The following is a 23,809-nucleotide window of genomic DNA, read 5'->3' on the forward strand; positions in this document are numbered from 1 at the left end:
AAAAAAAAAAAAAAAAAAAAAAAAAAAGACTCAGAAGGGGGAGGTTGGGAGGGGAGCCAGGGTTTTAAAAATAAACAAAACTACACTTTAGGTACAGTGAACACCACTTGGCTGATGGGTGCACTAAAATTTCAGAATTAACTATTATATAATTCATCCATGTAACAGAAGCCACTTGTACCCCAAAAAGTATTGAAATAAAAACTGTAATAACCATGTTGTGTTATCAAATACTAGATTGTTTCCATTCTATTTAACTATGTTTTTTTGTATGCATTAATCATCTCCACTTTTCCCAACTCTCTTGGTCTCCTATAACCATCATTATGCTATTTTCTTGAGTTTAATTGTTTTAATTTTTAGTTTCCAAAAATGAATAAGAACATTTTAAGTTTGTTTTCCTTTGCCTGACTTACTTCATTTGATGTAGTGACTTATAGTTCCATCCATGCTGTTGCAAATAACAGGATCTCATTCTTTTTTTATGGCAGAATATTATTCCATTATGTGTATGTACCACATTTACTTTATCCATTTGTCTCTTCATGGACATTTAGGTGGCTTCCAAATCTTGGCTGTTGTTAATAATGTTGCAATAAACATGGGAACATAGTTACCTTTTCAATGTACTGATTTCTTTTGGGTACATACCTAGCAGTGAGATTGCTGAACCATATGGTAGTTACATTTTTAGTTTTTTAGGATCCTTCAAACTGTTCTCCATAGTGGTTGTACTAATTAACATTCCTACCAACAGAATACAAGGGTTTCCTTTTCTATGTCCCTGCCAGCATTTGTTATTGCCTGTCTTTTGGATAAAAGCCATTTTATCTGGGATAAGATTATATCTCATTATGGTTTTGATTTGCACTTCTCCAATCAGTGATGTTGAGTACCGTTTCATACACCTGTTTCCCATTAACATGCCTTCTTTTGAGAAATATCTATTTAGATTTTTTTGTCCATTTTTTAATTGGGTTATTAGATTTTTTCCTATTGTGCTATTTGAGCTTCCTATATATTTTGGTTATTAATCCCTGGTGAGATGGATGATTTGCAGATTTCTTCCATTCTTTGGGTTGTCTCTTTACTTTGTTGATTGTTTCCTTTGCTGTGCAGAAGCTTTTAACTTGATGTGATCTCATTTGTCCATTTTTGCCTTGGTCGCCTTTGCTGTGCGGTATTACTTAATACAGTGTTGCCCAGTCCCATGTCCTGGATAGTTTCCCCAATATTTTCTTTTAGTAGTTTCATAGTGTCAGGCTTTAGATTTAATTCTTTAATCCACTTTGATTTGATTTTTGTATATGATGTGAGATAGGGGTCTAATTTCATTCTTCTGCATATGGATATCCAATTTTCTCAGCACCATTTATTGAAGACACTGTTTTTTTCCATAGTATGTGTCCTTTGCACCTTTGTCACAAATGAATTCACTATCAAGACGGGGGCATGTCCCCACCTGAGTTCAGCTGGCTCGGAGGGTTGGGGGACTTTGCCCCCTTGGTGCTCCGATTCGGATCCTGTGCTTACCTCATCCCTCCTACAATCTACAGTCCACAAGAGCCCTGCCAGACCATGGGGCGCTGTAGGTTGTTGATGCAAATATGAACAGCAGCTCCTGCCGAGCGCGACAAGTTGTCTGACGGACCTGGGCGGCAGTTTGGACTAAGGCCAGCAGGACAGACCATCCCACTGAGGGAGGCAGAGTTGAAAGCAGGGAAACAGACCATAAGGCCTGGCAGGCCCCACCTCCGCAGAACTCAAACTGAAAGCCTCATTAGAGAGCTTGGCAGCAAATCCACCAGTTTGACCCCAACCAGGAAGATTGATCTATGGGAGAGGAGCCATTGGGAAGGCGGGGCTAATCTCACCTGCAGACAAACTTCAGGGAAGGACCATCCACCCAACAACCTGACTCAACCTGAGAGAGCCCAGCAACGCCCTCTACAGGCCAAAAAAGATACAGCTCCAACCTCAGTAGAAAAAAAGTCCACTCAGAGACGACTCCTGAAATCACCAACTTCAAAGATCAAAGGGAGAGAGAGAAATCCCTGAAGATGGGAAAAAACCAGCGCAAATAGATGAAACTATCAAAGAACAGAACACTTCTCCTCCTCCCAGGGATCACAACTCCTCACCCTCAAGGGAACAAAAAACGAGAATGAATCTGACGAATTGACAGAAGTAGGCTTCAGAAGATGGGTAACAACAAAATTCTCTGAGTTAAAAGACCATTTTCTAACCCAATGCAAAGAAACTAAGAACCTTTAAAAAAAGACGAAATGATAACTAGAATAACCAGCTAAGAGAAGAACATAAATGCCTTGATGGAGCTGAAAAACACAGTACGAGAACTTAGTGAGGCATACAAAAGTTTCAACAGCCAAATTGATCAAGCAGAAGAAAGGATATCAGAGATAGAAGATCAAATCAATGAAATAAAGTGAAAGGCAAGATGAGAGAAAGAAGAGTGAAAAAAAAAGACCAAAGCCTCCAAGAACTATGGGATTGTTGAAAAGACCTAATCTATGCTTGATCAGCATACCTGAATGTGACAGGGAGAATGAATCCAAGAAGATATTATCCGAGAGAATATTCCCAACCTAACAAGGCAGGCCAGCATTCAAATCCAGGAAATACAGAGAACACCACAGAGATACTACTCAAAAAGAGCTACCCCAAGGCACATAATTGTCAGATTCACCAGGGTTGAAATGAAGGACAAGATCCTAAGGGCAGCCAGAGAGAAAGGTTGAGTCACCCACAAAGGAAAGATCATCAGAGTCACAGGGGATCTCTCAGCAGAAACCCTCCAAGCTAGACGGGAGTGGGGGCCAATATTCAACATCCTTAAAGAAAAGAAACTTCAACCCAGGATTTCATATCCAGCCAAACTAAGCTTCATAAGTGAAGGAGAAATAAAATCCTTTACAGACAAGCAATTGCTGAGAGATTTTGTCACTACAAAGCCTACCTTAGAAGAGTTAAGGAAGTACTAAACAGGCAATGGGACAACCAGTACCAGCCACTGCAAAAACATACCAAATGGTAAAGAACAATGACTCAAGGAGGAAGCCACATCAACTAATAGGCAAAACAACCAGGATCAAATTCAAACATAACAGTATTAATGTTGAATGTGAATGGCCTAAATGCCACAGTCAAAAAGCACAGACTGGCAAACTGGATAAAAAGTCAAGACCCATCGGAGTGCTATATTCAGGAGACCCATCTGACATGCAGAGACTCACATAGACTCAAAATAAAGGGATGGAAGAAGATTTACCAAGCAAATGGAGAGCAAAAGCAGGGGTAGCAATCCTAGTTTCTGATAAAATGGATTTTAAACCAACAAAGATCAAAAGAGACAAAGAAGGGCATTACATAATGGTAAAAGGATCAATGCAACAAGAAGAGCTAACTATCCTAAATATATGTGCACCCAGATACATAAAGCAAGTTCTTAATGACCTACAAGGAGACTTAGACTCCTGCATAATAATAGTGGGAGACTTTAACACTCCACTGACAATATTGGACAGATCAACGAGACAGAAAGTCAACAAGGATATCCAGGACTTGAATGCAGATTTGGACCAAGTGAACCTAATAGACATTTACAGGACACTCCACTCCAAATTCACAGAATACACATTCTTTTCAGGACCACATTGCACATAACTCCGAAATTGACCACATAATTGGAAGTAAATCACTCCTCAGCAAATGCAAAATAACGGGAATCATAACAGTCTCTCAGACCACAGCGCAATGAAATTAGAACTCAGGATTAAGAAAAGTACTCAAACCCGCACAATCACATGAAAACTGAAGAACTTTCTCCTGAATGACGAATGGATGAACAATGAAATGAAGGCAGAAATAAAAATGTTCTTCGAAACCAACAAGAATGAAGATACAGTGTACCAGATCCTGTGGGACACATTTAAGGCAGTGCCTAGAGGGAAATTTATAGCAATAAATGCCAACATGAGAAGCAAGAAATGTTCTAAAATCGACACCCTATCATCAAAATTGAAAGAGCTAGAGGAGCAAGATCAAAAAAACTCAAAAGCTAGCAGAAGACAAGAAATAACTAAGATCAGAGCAGAACTGAAGGAGATAGAGACACAAAAAACCCTTCAAAAAAAAAATACATCCAGGAGCTGGTTTTTTTGAAAAGAACAAAATAGACTGCTAGCTAGACTAATAAAAAAGAAAAGAGAGAAGAATCAAATAGATGCAATAAAAAAACAATAAAGAGGAGATCACCACTGATTCCTCGGAAATACAAACTACCATCAGAGATTACTACAAACAGCTCTATGCACATAAACCAGTAAATCTGGAAGAAATGGATAAATTCCTGGACACTTACACACTCCCAAGACTAAGCCAAGAAGAAGTTGAAAACCTGAATAGACCAATAACAAGGTCTGAAGTTGAGGCAGGAATTAATAGCCTACCAACCAAAAAAAGTCCAGGTCCAGATGGGTTCACAGCTGAATTCTACCAGACATACAAAGAGGAGCTAGTACCATTCCTATTGAAACTATTCCAAACAATACAAAAAGAGGGAATCCTCTGTAACTCTTTTCACGAGACCAACATCATCCTGATACCAAAATCCGGCAGAGACACAACTAAAAAACAAAACTGTAGGCCAATAGCCATGATGAACATTGATGCAAAAATCTTCAATAAAATACTGGCAAACCGAATCCAACAGCACATCAAAAAGCTTATCCACCATGATCAAGTAGGCTTCATCCCAGGGATGCCAGCCTGGTTCAACATACACAAATCTATAAACGTGATTCACCACATAAACAGAACCAAAGACAAAAACCATGTGAAGGCCTTCGACAAAATTCAACAGCCCTTTATGCTTAAAACTCTCAATAAACTAGCTATGGGTGGAACATACCTCAAAACAATAAAAGCTATTTACGAGAAACCCACAGCCAATATCATACTGAATGGGCAAAAACTAGAAGCATTCCTTTTAAAAACTGGCACTAGACAAGGATGTCTTCTCTCACCACTCCTATTCAATATGATATTGGAAATTCTAGCCGGAGCAATTAGGCAAGAAAAAGAAATAAAGGGCATTCAGTTAGGAAAAGAAGTCATATTGTCCCTATTTGCAGATGACTGATTGTATATTTAGAAGACCCCATTGTCTCAGCCCAAAACCTGCTTAAGCTGATAAGCAACTTCGGCAAAGTCTCAGGATACAAAATCAGTGTGCACAAATCACAAGCATTCCTATATACCAATAACAGACAAACAGAGAGCCAAATAATGAGCAAACTCCCATTTACAATTGCTGCAAAGAGAATAAAATACCTAGGAATACAACTAACAAATGACATAAAATATCTCTTCAAGGAGACCTAGAAACCACTGATCAAGGAAATAAGAGAAGACACAAACAGACGGGAAAACATTCCATGCTCATGGTTAGGAAGAATCAATATTGTGAAAATGGCTATACTGCCCAAAGTAATTTATAGATTCAATACTATCCCCATCAAGCTACCATTGGCCTTCTTCACAGAACTGGAGAAAACCACTTTAAACTTCATATGGAGCCAAAAGAGAGCCCACATAGCCAAGACAATCCTAAGCAAAAAGAACAAAGCTGGAGGCATCATGCTACCTGGCTTCAAACTATACTACACGGCTACAGTAATCAAAACAGAATGATACTGGTACCAAAAGAGAGATATAGACCAATGGAATAGAACAGAGGCCTTGGAAGCAACACCACACATCTACAACCATCTGATCTTCGACACACTGGACAAAAAGAAGCAATGGGGAAAGGATTCCCTGTTTAATAAATCATATTGGTTAAACTGGCTAGCCATATGCAGGAAGCTGAAACTGGACCTCTTCCTTCCACCTTGTACAAAAATTAATTCCAATGGATTAAAGATTTAAACATAAGAACTAACACCATAAAAACCCTAAAAAAACTTAGGCAACACCATTCAGGACACAGGCACAGGCATGGACTTCATGACTAAAACACCAAAAGCAATGGCAACAAAAGCCAAAATAGACAAATGAGATCTAATTAAACTTAAGAGTTTCTGCACAGCGAAAGAGACAATTATTAAACGGGCAACCAACAGAATGGGAAAAAATTTTTGCAATCTACCCATCAGACAAAGGGTTAATATCCAGACTCTGTATACAAAGAACTAAAGCAGATTTACAAGGAAAAAACAAACNTTCAAAAGTGGGCAAACGATATGAACAGACACTTTTCAAAAGAAGACAAATATGCAGCCAAGAAACATGAAAAAATGCTCATCATCATTGGTTATTAGAGAAATTCAAATGAAAACCACATTGAGATACCATTTCACTTCAGTTAGAATGGCAGTCATTAAAAAATCTGGAGACAACAGATGCTGGAGAGGATGTGGAGAAAAAGGAACACTTTCACACTGTTGGTGGCAGTGTAAATTAGTTCAACCATTATGGAAGACAGTGTGGCGATTCCTCAAGGATCTAGAAATAGAAATTCCATTTGACCCAGCAATTCCATTACTGAGTATATACCCAAAGGATTATAAATTGTTCTATTATAAAGACCCATGCACACGTATGTTCATTGTGGCACTGTTTACAATAGCAAAGACCTGGAACCAACCCAAATGCCCATCGATGATAGACTGGACAAAAAAGATGTGGCAGATATACACTATGGAATAATACGCACTAAAAAATGACGAATTGTGTGTCCTTTGTAGAGACATGGATGAATCTAGAAACCATCATTTCCAGCAAACTGACACAAGAACAGAAAACAAAACACTGCATGTTTTCACTCATAGGTGGGTGATGAACAATAAGAACACGAGCACAGGGAAGAGAACAACACTTACAGGGCTAGGTCGGGGAGTGGAGGGATAGCAAGCGGGGGTGGGGTGGGGAGGAAGGGGAGGGATAACACCAGGAGAAATGCCTGATGTAGGTGATGGGGGGTGGGGGGGATGGAGACAGCAAATCATCATGGCATGTATGTACCTGTGCAACAATCCTGCAGGATGCAGGATGTTCACATGTACCCCAGAGCCTAAATACAGTGGAAAAAAAAAAGTAGTCATTCTTCGAACCGCAAAACCTCGACTCCACATTTTCAGATTCCCTTAGAACTATTGATAATTGAGCCTTATAAGGCCAACGGTCATGAAAAGGACTAATTAGCATGATTATATGATACTTTTTTTTCTTTCAGCCACATTTAATAGTATAAGGTTAATGGTGTTGTATGGCCAAGAGGGTTGGATTTAAACAGGGTTAGAGTTTTTCCAGGAGAAGAAAAGAGAAGCAGTTGCTGATGTGAGTGATAAATAGTGGATCACATCATTTCAGTTGGATAAGGACAGAAATGAGGGCAGGAAAAGGATGAGGGACAGTGAAAGGTGGTAGCTTTAGTGATTATAGGTCCCAGTGGGGCATGTTTGTCTAAAATAGGAAAGATGATAAGAACACTGGAGGAAAGGAATGCAAGGACTGGAGAAGCCAGAATTATAGAAGGGCCATCTCTGTAGTTATTAAAATTCTAATACTTATGCCAGAAGTCAAGTTGAGTATGTGTCAGTAAGCTAAGTACAGTACTAAAGTCCTGAAGGAATGGGAGAGAATTTGGGGGATTAATCCAAGATGGATAAGTCAAATAAGTAATGGAATTTGTGCTTATGGAGGATGAGCCAGAAAGTCCCTGTAAGTCACTGTGGTGATGACTGCCATGGAAATACATGGGAAGAGATGGTGACCTTCAGATGGAACCTCTTTAGATTCTGAGATTATGGCATCCCAAGGAAAGATAAATTTAGGGTTGAATTCAAATTATATTGAGCATCTGCTGCGTACAGGGTGATGTACTAGGTACTGTGGAGATAATAGTAAATCATTAAAACTGAGTAATAGAAATATAAAGGAAGCTGAAAAAGTGCTGGATGGCTCAAAGCAGGAAGAAATTGTATAAACTCAAGTATTAGGTAAGGCTTCATGGAGGGGTAGATTTGAGATGGGCATTTGATGAATAGAACAAGGACAAATCATGATGGTGTGGTGTCTGTAATCTAGGTAAGGGAATTGGGTAACTTCAAGCTTAGCAGTAGCACAATGCAAGGTGTTCTAGGGTAGAGTCATTATTCCCATATTGACTGGAGCTATGGTGTTGAGAGAAATGACAGGAATTATGATAGTGTTAAATTGTGAAGGACCTTGGATGCCACTGAATATTTGAGTTTAGTGCTAGTTACTTAGGTAATTAATGGTTATCAAAGGTTTTGAAGAGGAGTCTGATGTTCTCAAGGTAAAATTTTCCTCAATGATGGGCGGAAGTGGGAATAGTATCGTGGCCTAGAAGAGGATAAATCCCCGTAAATGGTAAAATGTAGAAAAACAGCTTTACGTAGTAGTATACAAGACTTCCAAATATGTGAATACCCGTAAATGATTAGATATCCATAGTAGTAAAACAAGAATTAAAACAATTTTCCTGTTCCTATGCTATATCTCCTCTTCCTTTTTTAAAAATTGAGACAGGGTCTCTCTGTGGGCTAGTCTGGCCTTGAACTTCTGGGCTCAAATGATCCTTCCACCTCAGCCTCATGAGTAGCTGGGACTATAGGCATGTGCCACTGCACCCAGCCCTTTGTTTGTGTTTAATTTAGACATCTTGCTTCCTTTATAAGTTTTATTTACTTGACTTTCCAAATAGCACAGCCTCATTTTCCTCTAATCTCTCAGGTTATTCCTTCTGTAAGTATAGTTACGCTTCTCCTTTTGCTTTTTTTTGTATTCATTGGTACACCCACTCCCTTGGCGATTTTGTGGCTTCACATACTACTGAAAACCGCCATATTTATATCCTAATCCAAACCTCTCTGATGAACATTATGTCCATATCCAGTTTCCTTCTTGGCTATCTAATAAATATCTTAAATTCAATGTCAGATATCCAAAGCTGAATTTCTGATTTTACTCCCAAAACCTGCTCTCCCTGGCACCTTCTTTCACTCAGTTGCTCAGTCCAGTAACCTTGAAGTCAATCCCGGTATCTCCAATTCCTTTGTACTCCACATCCAATCTACTAGAAATGCTGTTGCCTTTACTTTCAGAATGTATCCAGAATATCATCACTAAACCTCTTTAAGTGGTCTCCTTCCTTCTACTCTTCTACAGTGTATTTCAAAATAACCATAGTGATCTTTTGAAGATATGACTTAGATATTGTCATTTTGTGCCGAAAACCCTTTAAGGGCTCCCCATCTCAGAGTAAAAGTTACAGTCTTTAAAGTGACCAGAGACCTCAAATTAGGGCTTGACAAATTGACCCATGACCAAATTGGGCCCATTACCTGTTTTTATATGACCAGTGAGCTAAGAATGGTTTTTATATTTTTAAATGGTTAAAAAATATCAAAATTGATATTTTTGAGTGCACATTATGTGTCATTGAAATTTCAGTGTCTGTAATTAAGTTTTATTGGAACAGAGCCACACCTATTTGTTCCCATATTGCCTATGGCTACATTTGCACTACAAAGGCCGAGTTGAGTGGTAGAGAATTTATGGCATGAAAAGCCTGATATATTTACTATCTGGCACTTTAAAGAAAAAGTTTGCCAGCCTCTGCCATATATGGTCTGGCCCCCTCACCCCCACCTTTCTGTCCTCTCTGTCCTCCTCTCTCCAACCCACCCCACTGCAGCCACTTTGGATTCCTTATTACTATTCTACTTACACAGGCACACCCTTAGGGCCACTGCTTTAGCTCTTTCCCCTGCCGGAAGTGCTCAGTTCATACATAACTGCATGGCTAACTGTTCATCCTATCAAGTCTTTGCTTAGGTGCCACCTTTGCAGTGAAGCCTTGATTATCTGTTTAAAATTGCGCTCGCCCTGCATTGTGCTTACTCTGTTGCCTCCTCAACTTGCTTGCTCTTTTTTCCAAGCATTTCACACCTTCGTTTTTTTTTTTTTTTTTTTTTTTTTTTTTTTTTTTTTTTTTTTTTTTTTTTTTTTTTTTGAGACGGAGTTTCGCTCTTGTTACCCAGGCTGGAGTGCAATGGCGCGATCTCGGCTCACCGCAACCTCCGCCTCCTGGGTTCAGGCAATTCTCCTGCCTCAGCCTCCTGAGTAGCTGGGATTACAGGCACACGCCACCATGCCCAGCTGAATTTTTGTATTTTTAGTAGAGACGGGGTTTCACCATGTTGACCAGGATGGTCTCGATCTCTTGACCTCGTGATCCACCCGCCTCGGCCTCCCAAAGTGCTGGGATTACAGGCGTGAGCCACCGCGCCCGGCTTGCATTTCACACCTTCTAACATAATGTTTAATTCCCCTAATTTTACATTTATTGTTTTTTGATTGTTTCCCTCTTCTGGACTTAGACCACAAGGACAAGGATTTTTGTCTGTTTTGTTCACTGTTGGTAGCCAAAGTGCCTAGCACAGTGCCTGGGATATTACAGGTGTTCAGTAAGTACTTGTTGAAATGCATTGAATTTTTGGTTCATTGACCAAGTGAGTCATCTGTCTGGCTGAATGTTGTTTTGTCACATAAGGTACCAGTTATTGGGAAGGGCAAATAACTATTTTAGTGAAGGGATGTGTTCTTCTGTTACCCCCTCTTTTGATTGGTTACTCAATAAGAGCTTTTCCATTTTGCTCACTGACAGTAAATATCCAGGAACTATTCTGGTTCCACTTAGCTGGGTCATTTAGTATATTTTAGGTTCAGCTTATGGCCATCACATCTTCTTTGTACATACTGTTAGTTGAGAAAAGACCTTTTGGCCTCTGCCCATTGTTACAAGCCTTCAAGTGATATGGTAGAATAGAGCTTTTCCATCATGATAGGTATTTTTGGGTAAGGAGGAATAGCTGGAGTTTGGAACTAGGTGATAATTTTATATTAGCTATTGATAAGTAATTGATAGGTTTATTAGCTTAACCTTCTTTCATTTGCCTATTAACATAAAATGAAACTTCCAGAAGAAAATGTTGAAATTCAGTGAAAAATACTGAAATTCAGTGTTTTTTTCACATTAGTAGTGATAGAAATAATGCCACCATGTAGAGAAAGTTGAATTTACTTGAAGGGATTTGGGATGAGTATTGCATTTCTGTCTGTTTGCTCTTACTTTCCTTAGTATTATTTGTTTTTGAGATGAAGTCTCGCTCTTGTTGCCTAGGGTGGAGTGCAGTGGCACGATCTTGGCTCACTGCAACCTCCACCTTGGGTTCAAGTGATTCTCCTGCCTCAGCCTCCCGAGTGGCTGGGATTACAGTCACGCCACCACCACGTTTTGCTAATTTTGGTATTTTTAGTAGAGATGAGGTTTCACCATGTTGACCAGGCTGATCTTGAACTCCTGACCTCAAATGATCTGCCTGCCTCAGCCAACCAAAGGGCTGTGATTACAGGCATGAGCCACCTTGCCTGGCCCCTTAGTGTGTTCTGATTTGATTCCTCTTTGTATTCTCCATACTACTCAGCATATACATGCTAATTAACAGGCAATTAGTAAGTATTTACTTGTAAATCTCACATAATTTATCTTAAAGTGATCTTCTTGGAGAGCCAGTGAGGTGTCTTTTTCTAACCTTTTCTTGCCCATCTTTAATACAGTAGATGTGTGGTGTTTCTTTCATAATGAAATAAAACCTATTTATTTTGACATAGCTTGTTTTAGAGAGGTGGCCTATATTAGTTTAACAAAATTGAAGGTTTTCTATTCAGTTACTTTTGTGAGAGTAAATTTATTGGATTCTATGACAAACTTTGCAAAACATTACTTGGGATTTTTAAATAAAGTATTGCTGGGTGAGGTGGCTGATGCCTGTAATCCCGGCACTTTGGGAGGCTGAGGCAGGCGGATCACAAGGTCAAGAGATCGAGGCCATCCTGGCCAACACGGTGAAACCCTGTCTCTACTAAAATACAAAAATTAGCTGGGCGTGGTGGTGCACGCCTGTAGTCCCAGCTATTCAGGAGGCAGAGGCAGGAGAATTGCTTGAACCTGGGAGGCGGAGGTTGCAGTGAGCTGAGGTTGTGCCACTGCACTCCAGCCTGGCACCTGGCCACAGAGAGAGACTGTCTCAAAAAAAAAAAAAAAAAATGTATTTTTACATTCTCTTCATTGCATTTCAGGAGGAAAAAAAATACCTAAATATTTACCTAAGTTTCATAGTTTGAATATAGCTAGCAAAGTTGTTAGAGATTTACCCAAAAACTTGGAAAACTTATGTCTACACAGAAACCTGCACATGAATGCTTTTAAGAATTTATTCATAATTGCCAAAATTTGGAATCAAGATATCCTTCAGTAGGTGAATGGATAAATTATGATATATCCATACAATAGAATATTGTTCAGCAATAAAAAGAAATGAGCTGTCGGCCAGGTGAGGTGTCTCACGCCTGTAATCCCAGCACTTTGGGAGGCCGAGGCGGGTGGATCATGAGGTCAGGAGATCCAGACCATCCTGACCAATGTGGTGAAACCCCGTCTCTACTAAAAATACAAAAATTAGCTGGGTGTGGTGCCACGTGCCTGTAGTCCCAGCTACTCGGGAGGCTGAGGCAGAAGAATCGCTTGAACTCGGGAGGTGGAGGTTGCAGTAAGCCGAGATTGTGCACTGCGTTCCAGCCTGGTGACAGCAAGACTTTGTCTCAAAAAAAGAAAAAAAAAAAGAACTATCAAGCCGTGAAAAGATGGAGAAACCTTAAATGCATATTGCTAAGTGAAGCTAGTCTCAAAAGGCTGCATATGATATATAATTCTAACTATGACATTCCTGAAAAAGGCAAAATTATAGACTGAGAAAAAAATTAGTGGTTACCAAAGGTGGGGAAGGTAGGAGGGTCAAATAGGTCAAATAGCACAGGGCATTCCTAGGGCCATTAAACTGTTTTGTATGATACTGTAATGGTGAATACATGTCATTTGTAAAAGTCTGTAGAATGTACAGTACAAAGAGTGAACCCTAATGTGAACGATGAACTTTAATAATAATGTATCATCATTGGTTTATCAGTGGCAACAAATATGCCACACTAAGGCAATATGTCAATAATAGGAGAAGATATGTGTGGTGGGTGCTGGGGAGAAGAGGTATATGGGAGTTCTTTCCACTTTCCACTCAACCTTTCTGTAAACCTAAAGCTGCTCTAGACAATAATATCCATTAATTGAAAAAAAGTGCTCAATTAAAAAGTGACACACATTCCTTTATATATAATATTACCTTCTACATAAGGAAGGAGGTGCATAGTTAATATTTTCTTATGAAGGAGAGCATAGTTAATATTTTTCTAATCTCACTTTTTCAGAGAAACGTACATATATCTCATGTATAAACAAATTGTTTCTACTGACATTAGGAAATTTGAGGTGTGTTTTTTTTCCCTTGAAGCCATTTATTGAGTGTATACTATTTGTAAGATATTATTAGGTATTTTTGTACAACATGTCTATTTAGTTTGAAGTAGATACTAATCACTCCATTGCATGGGTGAGAAAACTGTGGCTCAGATAAGGGAAGTGGGAAAGCTGGTACTTGACTCCAAAGCCTGGGTGCTCTGTGGTCCTAGTAATTCACATAGACTTTTTTTTTTTTTTTTTTTTTTTTTTGTGCAATAGCTGAAGTTTGTCCCCTAAAGTAAATGTAAGACCTTTAAAGCTAAAACAATATTAAAGAGGATTGTCTAGATATGAATCTTGACTCTACTGTTTGTGGTTTTATTTAGGTTATGTTATCTGTTTATGCTTTGGTTTCCTTATGTGTTCATTGGAGACAGTAATTGGGATTGTTAGGAGGGCTGAGTTAATATATGAAACAGAACAGGGCCAAGTACAAAGTCTGAGCTCCATACATGTAATTCCACTAATTAATAATGGAATTATTTCTCATTTTATAAATAAAGGAAACAGAGACCCAAAGAAATTAAGTGACTCTCTGAGTCACATAGCTTCTAAAGTCACATAGCTATTAACTAACAAAGTTAGTTTTTTAAAAAATTTTAAGACCAGAATTTTATCTGTTCACCTTTTTTTTTCTTTTTAAAAAAGAAAAACTCTCAAAAAAGATTTTAGTTTCTCCATATCTGTTTAGAATAAACCAGATATATTATAAATTAGGCTTTTTTCTCAATCAGATTGATAAATAGGAAAAAGCACTGGTCTATAATTTAGGTTCCAAGTCATATCTTGTCCCTACTTTGCTATATAACCTTAAATATTTGATTCTGTTTCATTTGTAAAATGAGGGTAGAGTTGGTCAGATGATTTTTAAGTTTGTTTTTTTAACACCAATAGAATATATAGTGAAGAGAGATACAGTTGTTGTTTTTCATGAGTTATTACACTATGCTATCATACTCTGAAGTTCCCAGAGGTTCTTGATGGTAGGGTAGTTACCCTCCATGCTAAATGACTGCGGAGTGCTGTACTTTTTATATTGGTGATCCATGATTTCCTCACGACATCTGAAGCTGTCTCATAGCATTGTTCCTTCTTTTTCTGCCTTCGGTCTATTCAATTGTTTTAAGACAGGGTCTTGCTCTGTTGCTCAGGCTGGAGTGCAGTGGTGTGTTGTTCATGGTTTACTGAAGCCTCACCCTACTGGGTTCAAGTGATCCTCCCACCTCAGCCTCCTGAGCAGCTGGCACTACAGGCATGTGCCACTATGCCCATCTAATTCGTTGTTAATTTATTTTGGTAGAGATGGAGCTTCACTGTGTTGCCCAGGCTTGTCTTCAACTCCTAGGCTCCAGTGATCCTCCTAGCTGCAGCTTTCAAAGTGCTGGGATTACAGGCATGAGCCACCGTGCCTGGCTGGCTCCACTTTTTTTTTTTTTTTTTTTTTTTTTTTTTTTTTTTTTTTTTTTTTTTTTTTTTTTTTTTTTTTTTTTAAGACAGAGTCTCGCTTTGTCACCCAGGCTGGAGTGCAGTGGCACTCTAGTGATCTTGGCTCCCCGTAACCTCCACCTCCCGGGTTCAAGCGATTCTCCTGCCTCAGCCTCCCAAGTAGCCGGGATTACAGGGACCCGCCACCACATCCTGCTAAGTTTTTTATTTTTAGTAGAGACAGGCTTTCACCATATTGGCCAGGCTGGTCATGAACTGGCTTCACTTATACAAAGAAAGCTTGTATACTTTGTTTCAGTTATTGACTGAACACATAGCAATACTTTTTGGCTGCTGCATTCACAGCTAAGTAGTAAATAGTTGAGTCCCTTAGAATGGAGTAGGGTTGGGAATGGGAGATGCTGAAGACTTTAGTTATATGGTAAGGTCTTTATATGGAAGGTATAATTTTAGTGACCAGAGCATTTTTGAGATATCTCTTGCTGTGGGAGCATACTTGAATCCCTGTTGTTTGGTTGCCCAAAAAGATCCCATGAATTGTAGCACTGTGCATTTCTTCCTTAATGTGATACAAGTAATAATAAAGTAAGTCAAATTTATTAGAACCTGTTCTATTAAATAGTAGTAGTAGTAGTATTTTTAAAGAGATAGGTCTTGCTTTGTTGCCTAGTCTTGTCTCAAACTTCTGGCTTTAAGCCATCATTCTGGCTTTAAGCCATCATCCTGTCTTGGCCTCCCAAAGCACTGGGATTACAAGCATGAGTCACCTTACTTGGCATAACTGATAATATTAAGAAACTGTTATTGACAATAGCGAGGGTGTTTCCTTATTAAAGGAAATTTGATTTAAAGGAAAGATATTTAGATGAAGAGAAAGTTATTTTCTTTGTGAGTTTATACGATACATACTATGTAAATTATGTCCTCTTGTAGTCACATAAAGTGTGTGCTGTATTTTGATGTTAGCTCTTTTAAAAAAAATTTTTTTTTCTCTTTTTCTTGTAGCTGGGTTTCTAAGTATTTAATCAATGCTCAGAAAAGTTTACTTTTACTCTGGAATAAAATCTCATAAAGGTGGAACAAAATAGGTAACAATGATTAGGCCTCTGGATAGAAATATACTGTGGAATTCTAGTGAGGGACATCTAGGGGTAATGAAGTCAGGATCTAGTGAATATTCAGAAGTCTGGCGTAGCAGTGCGTACAGGCACAGGGATAAATAGGGTCTTTTGGGAGTTAAGGAATAAAGCCCCCCCCCCCAAAATTCTGAATTTTAGGCCAAAAAAAAAAAAGAACAAACATTGTGCCAGCATGTAGTTTTTAATGGCAGTATCAAATGTAAAAGCATCATGGAACAATCATTGATATTGTTATGTTTTCAGGTGTCTTTCCTAAATTTTCAGATGGGTCTAATGCCAATTTCTAGTTGAAAACCTGATGATTAATTGCAACATTTAGCCGCTAGTAATACTACTTTCAGGTGATGCTTCTTGACTGAGTCTCTTTGCAAATGTATTTATCTTATTGAGTGCCAGTCAGCCAGCTGCCACATTGTAGCTACCAGGAGGCTTACTTTTCTGGCCATATCTCCTAGGCTCCTGGGCCCAGGCCTTCAAAGGAATATGTTAGATTTTTGTTTGAACTGAGGGAATTTTCCTCTTTGAGTTTATTTAAGTTTTTAATTAGTGATATGTTTATGGGCTACACACTCAGATTGGAAGCTAATAGTAAATAAGCATTTTTGAAGTTGTTTTCCTCTTCTCTTGCAGGTGTGTTCCAGAGAACAAGTCTTCAAACATATTTGCTATATTGACACTTAGCTGTCAGGGGACTCAGGCTTATGAGGAGGTATTGTTACACGAAACAGTGTCTAGTGAAGACGACAAGAAAGAGGGGAAAGGATCGGAAAAAGAAGCTGAAATACTATAGAAAACCATGGTAGGTTATTGTGGACATTTTCATAATTTATTTACAAAAGACTCCAGTAATTTAAAATTGGAAATGTTAACAGTGAGGGCAAATGAAAAACAATGGTGTAAATTTTTTGCTTTAGTGTATCAGATAAAGATGGCACTCTTACTATTTAAGCAAAGCGACTGAATTCAGATTTATTATAAGCCCTATAAACCACAAGGTAGGGCCCCATGAGCCTGTAGGCCATGAATTATTAAAGGAGGGAATGCTCATAAATAATATTTTCTAATAAAACTGGCATTAGCAAACTGATACAAATAGCTAGGTTTTTTACTTTAAGTTCAGTTTTTTTTCTTGTGGAAATTAATTCTGAATCAGTCCTTTAATTAGTGATAGGAATGATATAGAAGTTTATAAAATGTGTAAATGTTTAACTGAAAAAGTCACCTCTTTCACATATTTTTCAAATAATAGGGTCAAGTGCTGAGTATAGTAGGGACACTGAAATGAGAATCAAAGAAACCTCGTTTTTTGTGAAGAGTTCAGACTTAAATAGAATTTGTGATGTTAGATGAGGTCATAATCTCTGGTGCCTAGGCTTTTAATTGGTAAAATGTGTGGATTTTTTTTTTCCCTCTTAGTATTATTAGTTCTGGAGGGTGTTGTGTGAAGTTTTCTCCTAAGTATAAGCAATAAAAGGTTTCTTTTTTTTTTTTAAGACAAAGTCTTGCCCTGTCACCCAGGCTGGAGTGCAATGGCATGATCTCAGCTTATTGCCACCTTGCCTCACTGCAAGCGAGTCTCCCTGCCTCCGCCTCCCGAGTAGCTGGGATAACAGGTGCCCACCATCATGCCTGGTTCATTCTTTCGTATTTTTAGTAGAGACAGGGTTTTGCCGTGTTGGTCAGGCTGTCTCCATCTCCTGACCTCAAGTGATGTACCCGCCTCAGCCTCTCAAATTGCTGGGATTATAGGCATGAGCCACTGTGCTGGCCAAGGTTTTAAAAACACATTACAAATGAGAGAAAAAGCCCAGTATGTTTGGAATATATTGTTTAGCAAGTCTGATGGTGGTGATGTGTTTTGATTTTTTCTTTCTTTCTTTTTTTTTTTTTTTTTTTTGTTTTTTTTTTGAGACAGGGTCTTCTCTGCCACCCAGGCTGGAGTGCAGTGACATGGTCATAGGTCATTGCAAACTCCAATTCCTGGGCTCAAAGGATCTTCCTGTTTGAACCTCCCAAGTAGCTGGGCCTGTAGGCGCATGCCACCACATCTGTCAAATTTTTGAATTTTTGTAGAGATAGGGTTTTGCTTTGTTGCCCAGGCTGATCTGGAACTCCTGGGCTCAAGCAATCCTGCCGCTGCCTTAGCCTCTCAGAGTGCTGGGATTATAGGCATGAGGCACTATGCCCAGCCTGGTGGTGCTTCCTTAAATGTTACTTGCTTTTAAAATATTTGTGCCAAGGATTATAAACTTAATCAGCTAGCTCCTTAGAGAAGAAATTCTAATATTTTAGATCTAGATGGTAGGAACAGATGTTAACTTGGGATTTTCCCTGTCATTTTAGTTATGTGGTGAAATGTGAAAAAACCACACTGATTCTTTTGTATCTTACCATGTGAATTATTTGCCTCTGATTGTGCTCATTTTTTATAGTCTTGATATTCTTATGACTAAAAGAAATGCTTTATTATTTATCAAAGTAGATGAAGATGTCTTCCTTAGTTTATTCTTTTAAAATTCAGCTTAGATTTTCTGGTGTATAAATTCTGTGCTTTTATATAATTTAATTGATGTGTATTTTCCAGTTTCTCTTGTTACTTGCTCTTTAGATCTTCAATTGCAATGAGAATTTTCTCTTTCTGCCTAGTTCTTCTGATTATTTATTTATTTATTTATTTGAGATGGAGTCTTGCTCTGTCGCTCCGGCTAGAGTGTAGTGGCACTGTCTTGACTCACTGTAACCTCTGCCTTCTGGGTTCAAGCAGTTCTCCTGCCTGAGCCTGCTTCGTAGCTGGGATTATAGGCATGTGCCACCACACCCGGCTAATTTTTTTGTATTTTTAGTAGAGACAGGATTTCACTATGTTGGTCAGGCTGGTCATCTTGAATTCCTGACCTTGTGATCCGCCCACCTGGGCCTCCCAAAGTATTGGGATTACAGGTGTGAGCCACTGTGCCTGGACTTTTTTTTTTTGAAACAGTCTTGCTCTGTTGCCCAGGCTGGAGTGCAGTGTCACTATCATGGTTCACTGCAACCTCCACCTCCTGGGTTCAAGTGATTCTCCTGCCTCAGCATCCCAAGTAGCTGGGACTATAGGCATGCACCACCACACTCTTCTAATTTTTGTATTTTTAGGAGAGACGGGATTTCACCTTGTTGGCCAGGCTGGTCTTAAACTGCTTGACCTCTGATGATCCGCCAGCCTCAGCCTCAGCCTCAGCCTCGCAAAGTGCTGGCATTACAGGCGTGAGCACTGAGTCCGATTTGTTTTTTTAATACTTAAAGAAAATCTGTTTGGAGCTTATTTGAGTAAATAAGATTTCTCTCCATTTTTGGTTATACCTATTTCTTCAATTTTTCCTGTCACTGTTGTTTCATAATGCTTATCCTGTCACATCCAGTAGAATATTAGATGTAACATTTTTGAATTTAACGTTGGCAGTCTGTATTATTTGTGTGATAAATGACAAATGTTTATGTACTGTAGTAATATGTAGTTTTGCTCAGGTGTGGTCAGTGTGCAGGACTGGGTAATTTAGCAAGTACATAAGCCTAGCAAACAACCTAGCATCTCCAACTTTTCAGCTCTTTTGTTTTCTAATACTTATTTTGGGATATATGAACAAATCTCACGAAGTGTTTAAAAAAATTTGTTTCTTTATGGCAAACCGCTCCAGTTGGAAAACTGGTTGTGGATGTTGAGCAAGAAAGAAATCTAGACAGGTGATTTTTATTTAGAAAAAGAAGGTTTTAGAATTTATTTTAGCCTATATTTATATAATGATTGAGTTTTTCACATCATTACCTTTTCAACTAAAGTTTTCTTTGCTTTATAGAGGACAGTGACACTATAGTGTTAATTTACTGTTATCCAAAAAAATATGATTTTTAAACATAGATATTCAAACAAGAAAAAGAGGCAAGACTGTTCATAAAGAATTGAGAATGTTTTAGTTTGCGATGGACTTCAAAACAAAATATTTACCATGTACTAACTCATAATTTCATGTAAGTAAAGACAGTATAACCAGTTTTTAAATGGAATATTTTAGGCTTTATGGAAAACTCACTAAGTTATTCTTGTTCATTTTGCTGTGTACTGGTACAAGTGTCCTTGTGATATTTGTAAATTTGGAAAAATTTAAAGATTTTTGGACTCCTGAGTATATAGGATCATGACTCATGTGTGACTCATGAGTGTATAGGATCTACTCTGTTAAATTTTCATGAAATTCATTCATTTTCTGGGTGCTGGTCTGTTCTACTGTCGATATTTCATTTTAGTTAATGGTACCACCCATCCATCTTTATAGAGTATTTCTTGATACACTCATTGATTTTTTTTTTTTTTCCCAAATGAGCTTTAAAATGATTTTTGTTGAGATTTAAGTAAATTAACCCTGAGGAGATTTTGATTGAGAACATATTTGTCAATTAGCTTGATTCATTTTGCAGTGTGAATTTTTCCCACTCCGCATTTGGAATGTCTCCTAGTAATCTATTTAAAAAATTAAAGCCTTGCACCAAAGGTTTGAATGTCAAATAGTTAACACTATTCCAATGTTTTTAATAGTTTTCTTATGGTGTTCACAGATAACTTTTTATTTTGTATTATTCTGTATTATGAAGTCTCAAATTCTAAAATTTAATTAGAGACCTCTGTTGCCCAGGTTGGAGTGCAGTGACACAATGGTAGCTCACTTAACCTTGAACTCCTGGGCTCTAAGGATCCTCCTGCATCAGCCTCCTGAGTAGCTAAGACTACAGGTGCCCGCTACCATGCCCAGCTAATTTTTTTTTGGAGAGATTGGATCTTGCTGTATTACCCAGGCTGGTCTCCCAACTTCTGGCCCCCAGCAATCTTCCCACCTCAGCTTCCCAAAGTGCTGGGATTGTAAGCATGAGCCACCGTGCCCAGCCCTAAAATCTCAGTTTTTTAAGGTTAGAAATCTTGGGCAGTTTGGAAAGGTTAGAAGTCTTTGGCAGTTTATGAGTCACTCACAATCCTGCATTTCTGGGACTCTCTGGAAGCTAAGAAGTATTTGATTCTTGCAGATGATGCATGATGTGGATGACATTTTTTGAAGTAGTATTCAGAATGTGTAGATTCAGCTAAAAGATAACTGTATTCATTTGTTTATTTAGAGACGGAGTCCATTGTGTCACCCAGGCTGGGATGCAGTGGTGTGATCTCGGCTCACTGCCACCTCTGTCTTCTGGGTTCAAGCGATTCTGCTGCCTCAGCCTTCTCAGTTGCTGGGACTACAGGTGCATGCCACGACACCTGGCTAATTTTTGCATTTTTGGTAGAGATGGGGTTTCACCATGTCATCCAGGCTGGTCTCAAACTCCTGACCTCAAGTGATCTGCCCACCTCAGCCTCCCAAAGTGCTGGAATTACAGGCATGTGCTACCGTGCCTGGCCAAGATATAACATTATAATAATGCCAAGAGTGACCAAATTGAACCTTACCAAAACATGAATGAAAGATCTCTTATTTTCTGGTGAAGAGTTCAACAGAATGGGGTTTTACTTCCTACTCTTGAGCGTTTTTTCTTGTTTCAGTATTAACTGTTTCACAGTAGACAATCAGTGCTGTGGGTTGGCTAAAGATATATTTGTATATCATCCTTTTTAGGTGGTATTTCTTGTGTTGAAGTAATTGTTTTCATTCTCCTTCTAACAGAGATCTATTCGATCTTTTGCTAATGATGATCGCCATGTTATGGTGAAACATTCAACAATCTATCCATCTCCGGAGGAACTTGAAGCTGTTCAGAATATGGTATCTACTGTTGAATGTGCTCTTAAACATGTCTCGGATTGGTTGGATGAAACAAATAAAGGCACAAAAACAGAGGGTGAGACAGAAGTGAAGAAAGATGAGGCCGGAGAAAACTATTCCAAGTGAGTGTGGACTGACCTCTGGGATGTTGTGCTATGTGCACAGCAAAGTTCGAAGGTCCTGCTGGATTGAGTTTGTTTTACACTGTTTTTTGGATTTTGTCTTATGCATATATGAAGCTATATCTAAGGAAGTAAATGTTATGTGGAGATTTTCTGAGTTAAATTTGAAAGGAAACCTTGAAAAGAGTAAAGATTAGAGCCAGAGAAAGAAAATGGACCTTTTTAGGATCCCTTTTGAGAGAACACCAAGTCCTCTAATGATCTTTTTACTTTGTTGTTTCAGCCTCTTAAATTTTGAAATAAATAGTGTTTTGGTCTCTGGGGAGATCATAAAATATCATTTTTGTAAGGCATTTAAAAATCCTTTTATGGTATTTTTGACTGTACTACTTTCATTGATTCCCGGGAATTTAGCAGTGTCCTGCATATTGTAATTGCTCATTTTATATTTGTGGATTGGATAAAGGTCTAATGGGAACCATACCCTTTAACAGTTATAGTAGAATATTCTGAGTGCTGTGATAATAGTAGGCTAGTGAAACTGAAGTGGTACTTGGAGTTAGATCACTAACCTTTTTATGCAAGGTTAAGCTTAAAGTTATTGTTTTGAGCATTTGTCACTGTGATTGGAGTAAGTGTCTAACTTTGAAAGATGGAGCTCGTTTGACTATACTGTATTAGTAAATTTTAAAACATTACTTTGGCTGCAATTTGTAAATGGAAGAGGTTACAGAATTTTTTCTTCAGCTTTTAACTTTTAAATTAATGTGGTAAGTAGATAAATAACAGTAGGAAAGTGTTGATAAATGGATTTTCTTCACTGAAAGATAGTATAAACTTTTTTATCTTCAGATGAAAGATAATCAGTGTATCAGTTTTATTGCTGAAGAGTGTAATTTTTTTTTTTTTAGCTATTTACAGGCAGTTTATACATTGTGTCTGGTCATAGTCTTGTCAGTTTGAAGGTTCTTGGACATGTAATTGTTGTCATATATGATGTCTGTACAAATGTTACTGTTAGATTTGGAGTTCATGTTCATTAGTAATATTATCTAATTATTTAGTTCTGTTTATACCTCAGCTCTTCAGCAACTTAAATAGTCATGTATTCCAGATTTAAATTGCACTTTGTTACTTGTTTATGTCATGTTAAAAGCTTTTTTTATTATGGTAAAATATATAACATAAGATTTGCTATTTTTGTTTTAAGTATATATTTCAGTGAAATTTTCTTTTTAATACAATTTCTAATTTTGTTTATTCTCAAGCCTGGAATGTTTTGGAAAGCACTCCTATAGACTTGCTTAACTGGATGAGGTCTGTGATTTAAAGACTTTTATAGGATAATATGCTCCATACTTTCGTTTGAAGTTTTATTTTTATTTTTATTTTTATTTTTATTTTTATTTTAGAGAAAGGGTGCTGTGTTGCCCAGGCTGGAGTGTAGTGGTGTGATCATAGCTTATTGTAGCCTTGAACTCCTGGGCTCCAGTGATCCTGGGCTACATTAACCTCCTGAATAACTAGGACTATAGGTGTGTGCCACCATGCCTGGGTAATTAAAAACAATTTTTTTTTGAGAGACAGAGTCTTGCCACATTGCCCAGTCTGGTATCAAACTCCTGGCCTCAAGCAGTCCTCCTGCCTTGGCCTCCCAAAGTGCTGGGATTACAGACATGAGCCACCATGCCGGGCCTGGATTTTTAAATATGGTTCTGGTGTGGATGCTCTTGGTTGTCTGTATACAGTCTTTCCATTTTATGGAAGAGTTTCTGGTTGAGTCCTTGCCTATGATCCTTCCCATGTGGTGGAACTCAAGGAGTACAGAATGATTCTCTTCTTCTTTTTTTTTTT

The 23,809-nt window shown here is 38.3% G+C and overlaps 1 protein-coding gene across 6 annotated transcripts in view; it reads left to right on the forward strand.

The window, feature by feature from the left end:
- The window catches only part of LOC108317711 (spermatid perinuclear RNA binding protein), a 170,236-nt gene that overhangs the window by 70,067 nt on the left and 76,360 nt on the right, over nt 1-23,809 (forward strand). For all 6 annotated transcript variants that reach the window (XR_001830867.2, XR_001830868.2, XM_037745645.1 and 3 more), the window contains exons 2-3: nt 16,678-16,846; nt 21,735-21,955. Coding sequence is in view for 4 of the 6 variants with exons in the window: in XM_037745645.1 (XP_037601573.1) it covers nt 16,844-16,846; nt 21,735-21,955 (224 nt within the window). In the remaining 2 variants the exon portion in view is untranslated. The remainder of the gene's footprint in view (nt 1-16,677; nt 16,847-21,734; nt 21,956-23,809) is intronic.

This window comes from Cebus imitator, unplaced genomic scaffold (assembly GCF_001604975.1).
Source record: "Cebus imitator isolate Cc_AM_T3 unplaced genomic scaffold, Cebus_imitator-1.0 Scaffold206, whole genome shotgun sequence".
In the NCBI taxonomy this organism is placed as follows: domain Eukaryota; kingdom Metazoa; phylum Chordata; class Mammalia; order Primates; family Cebidae; genus Cebus; species Cebus imitator.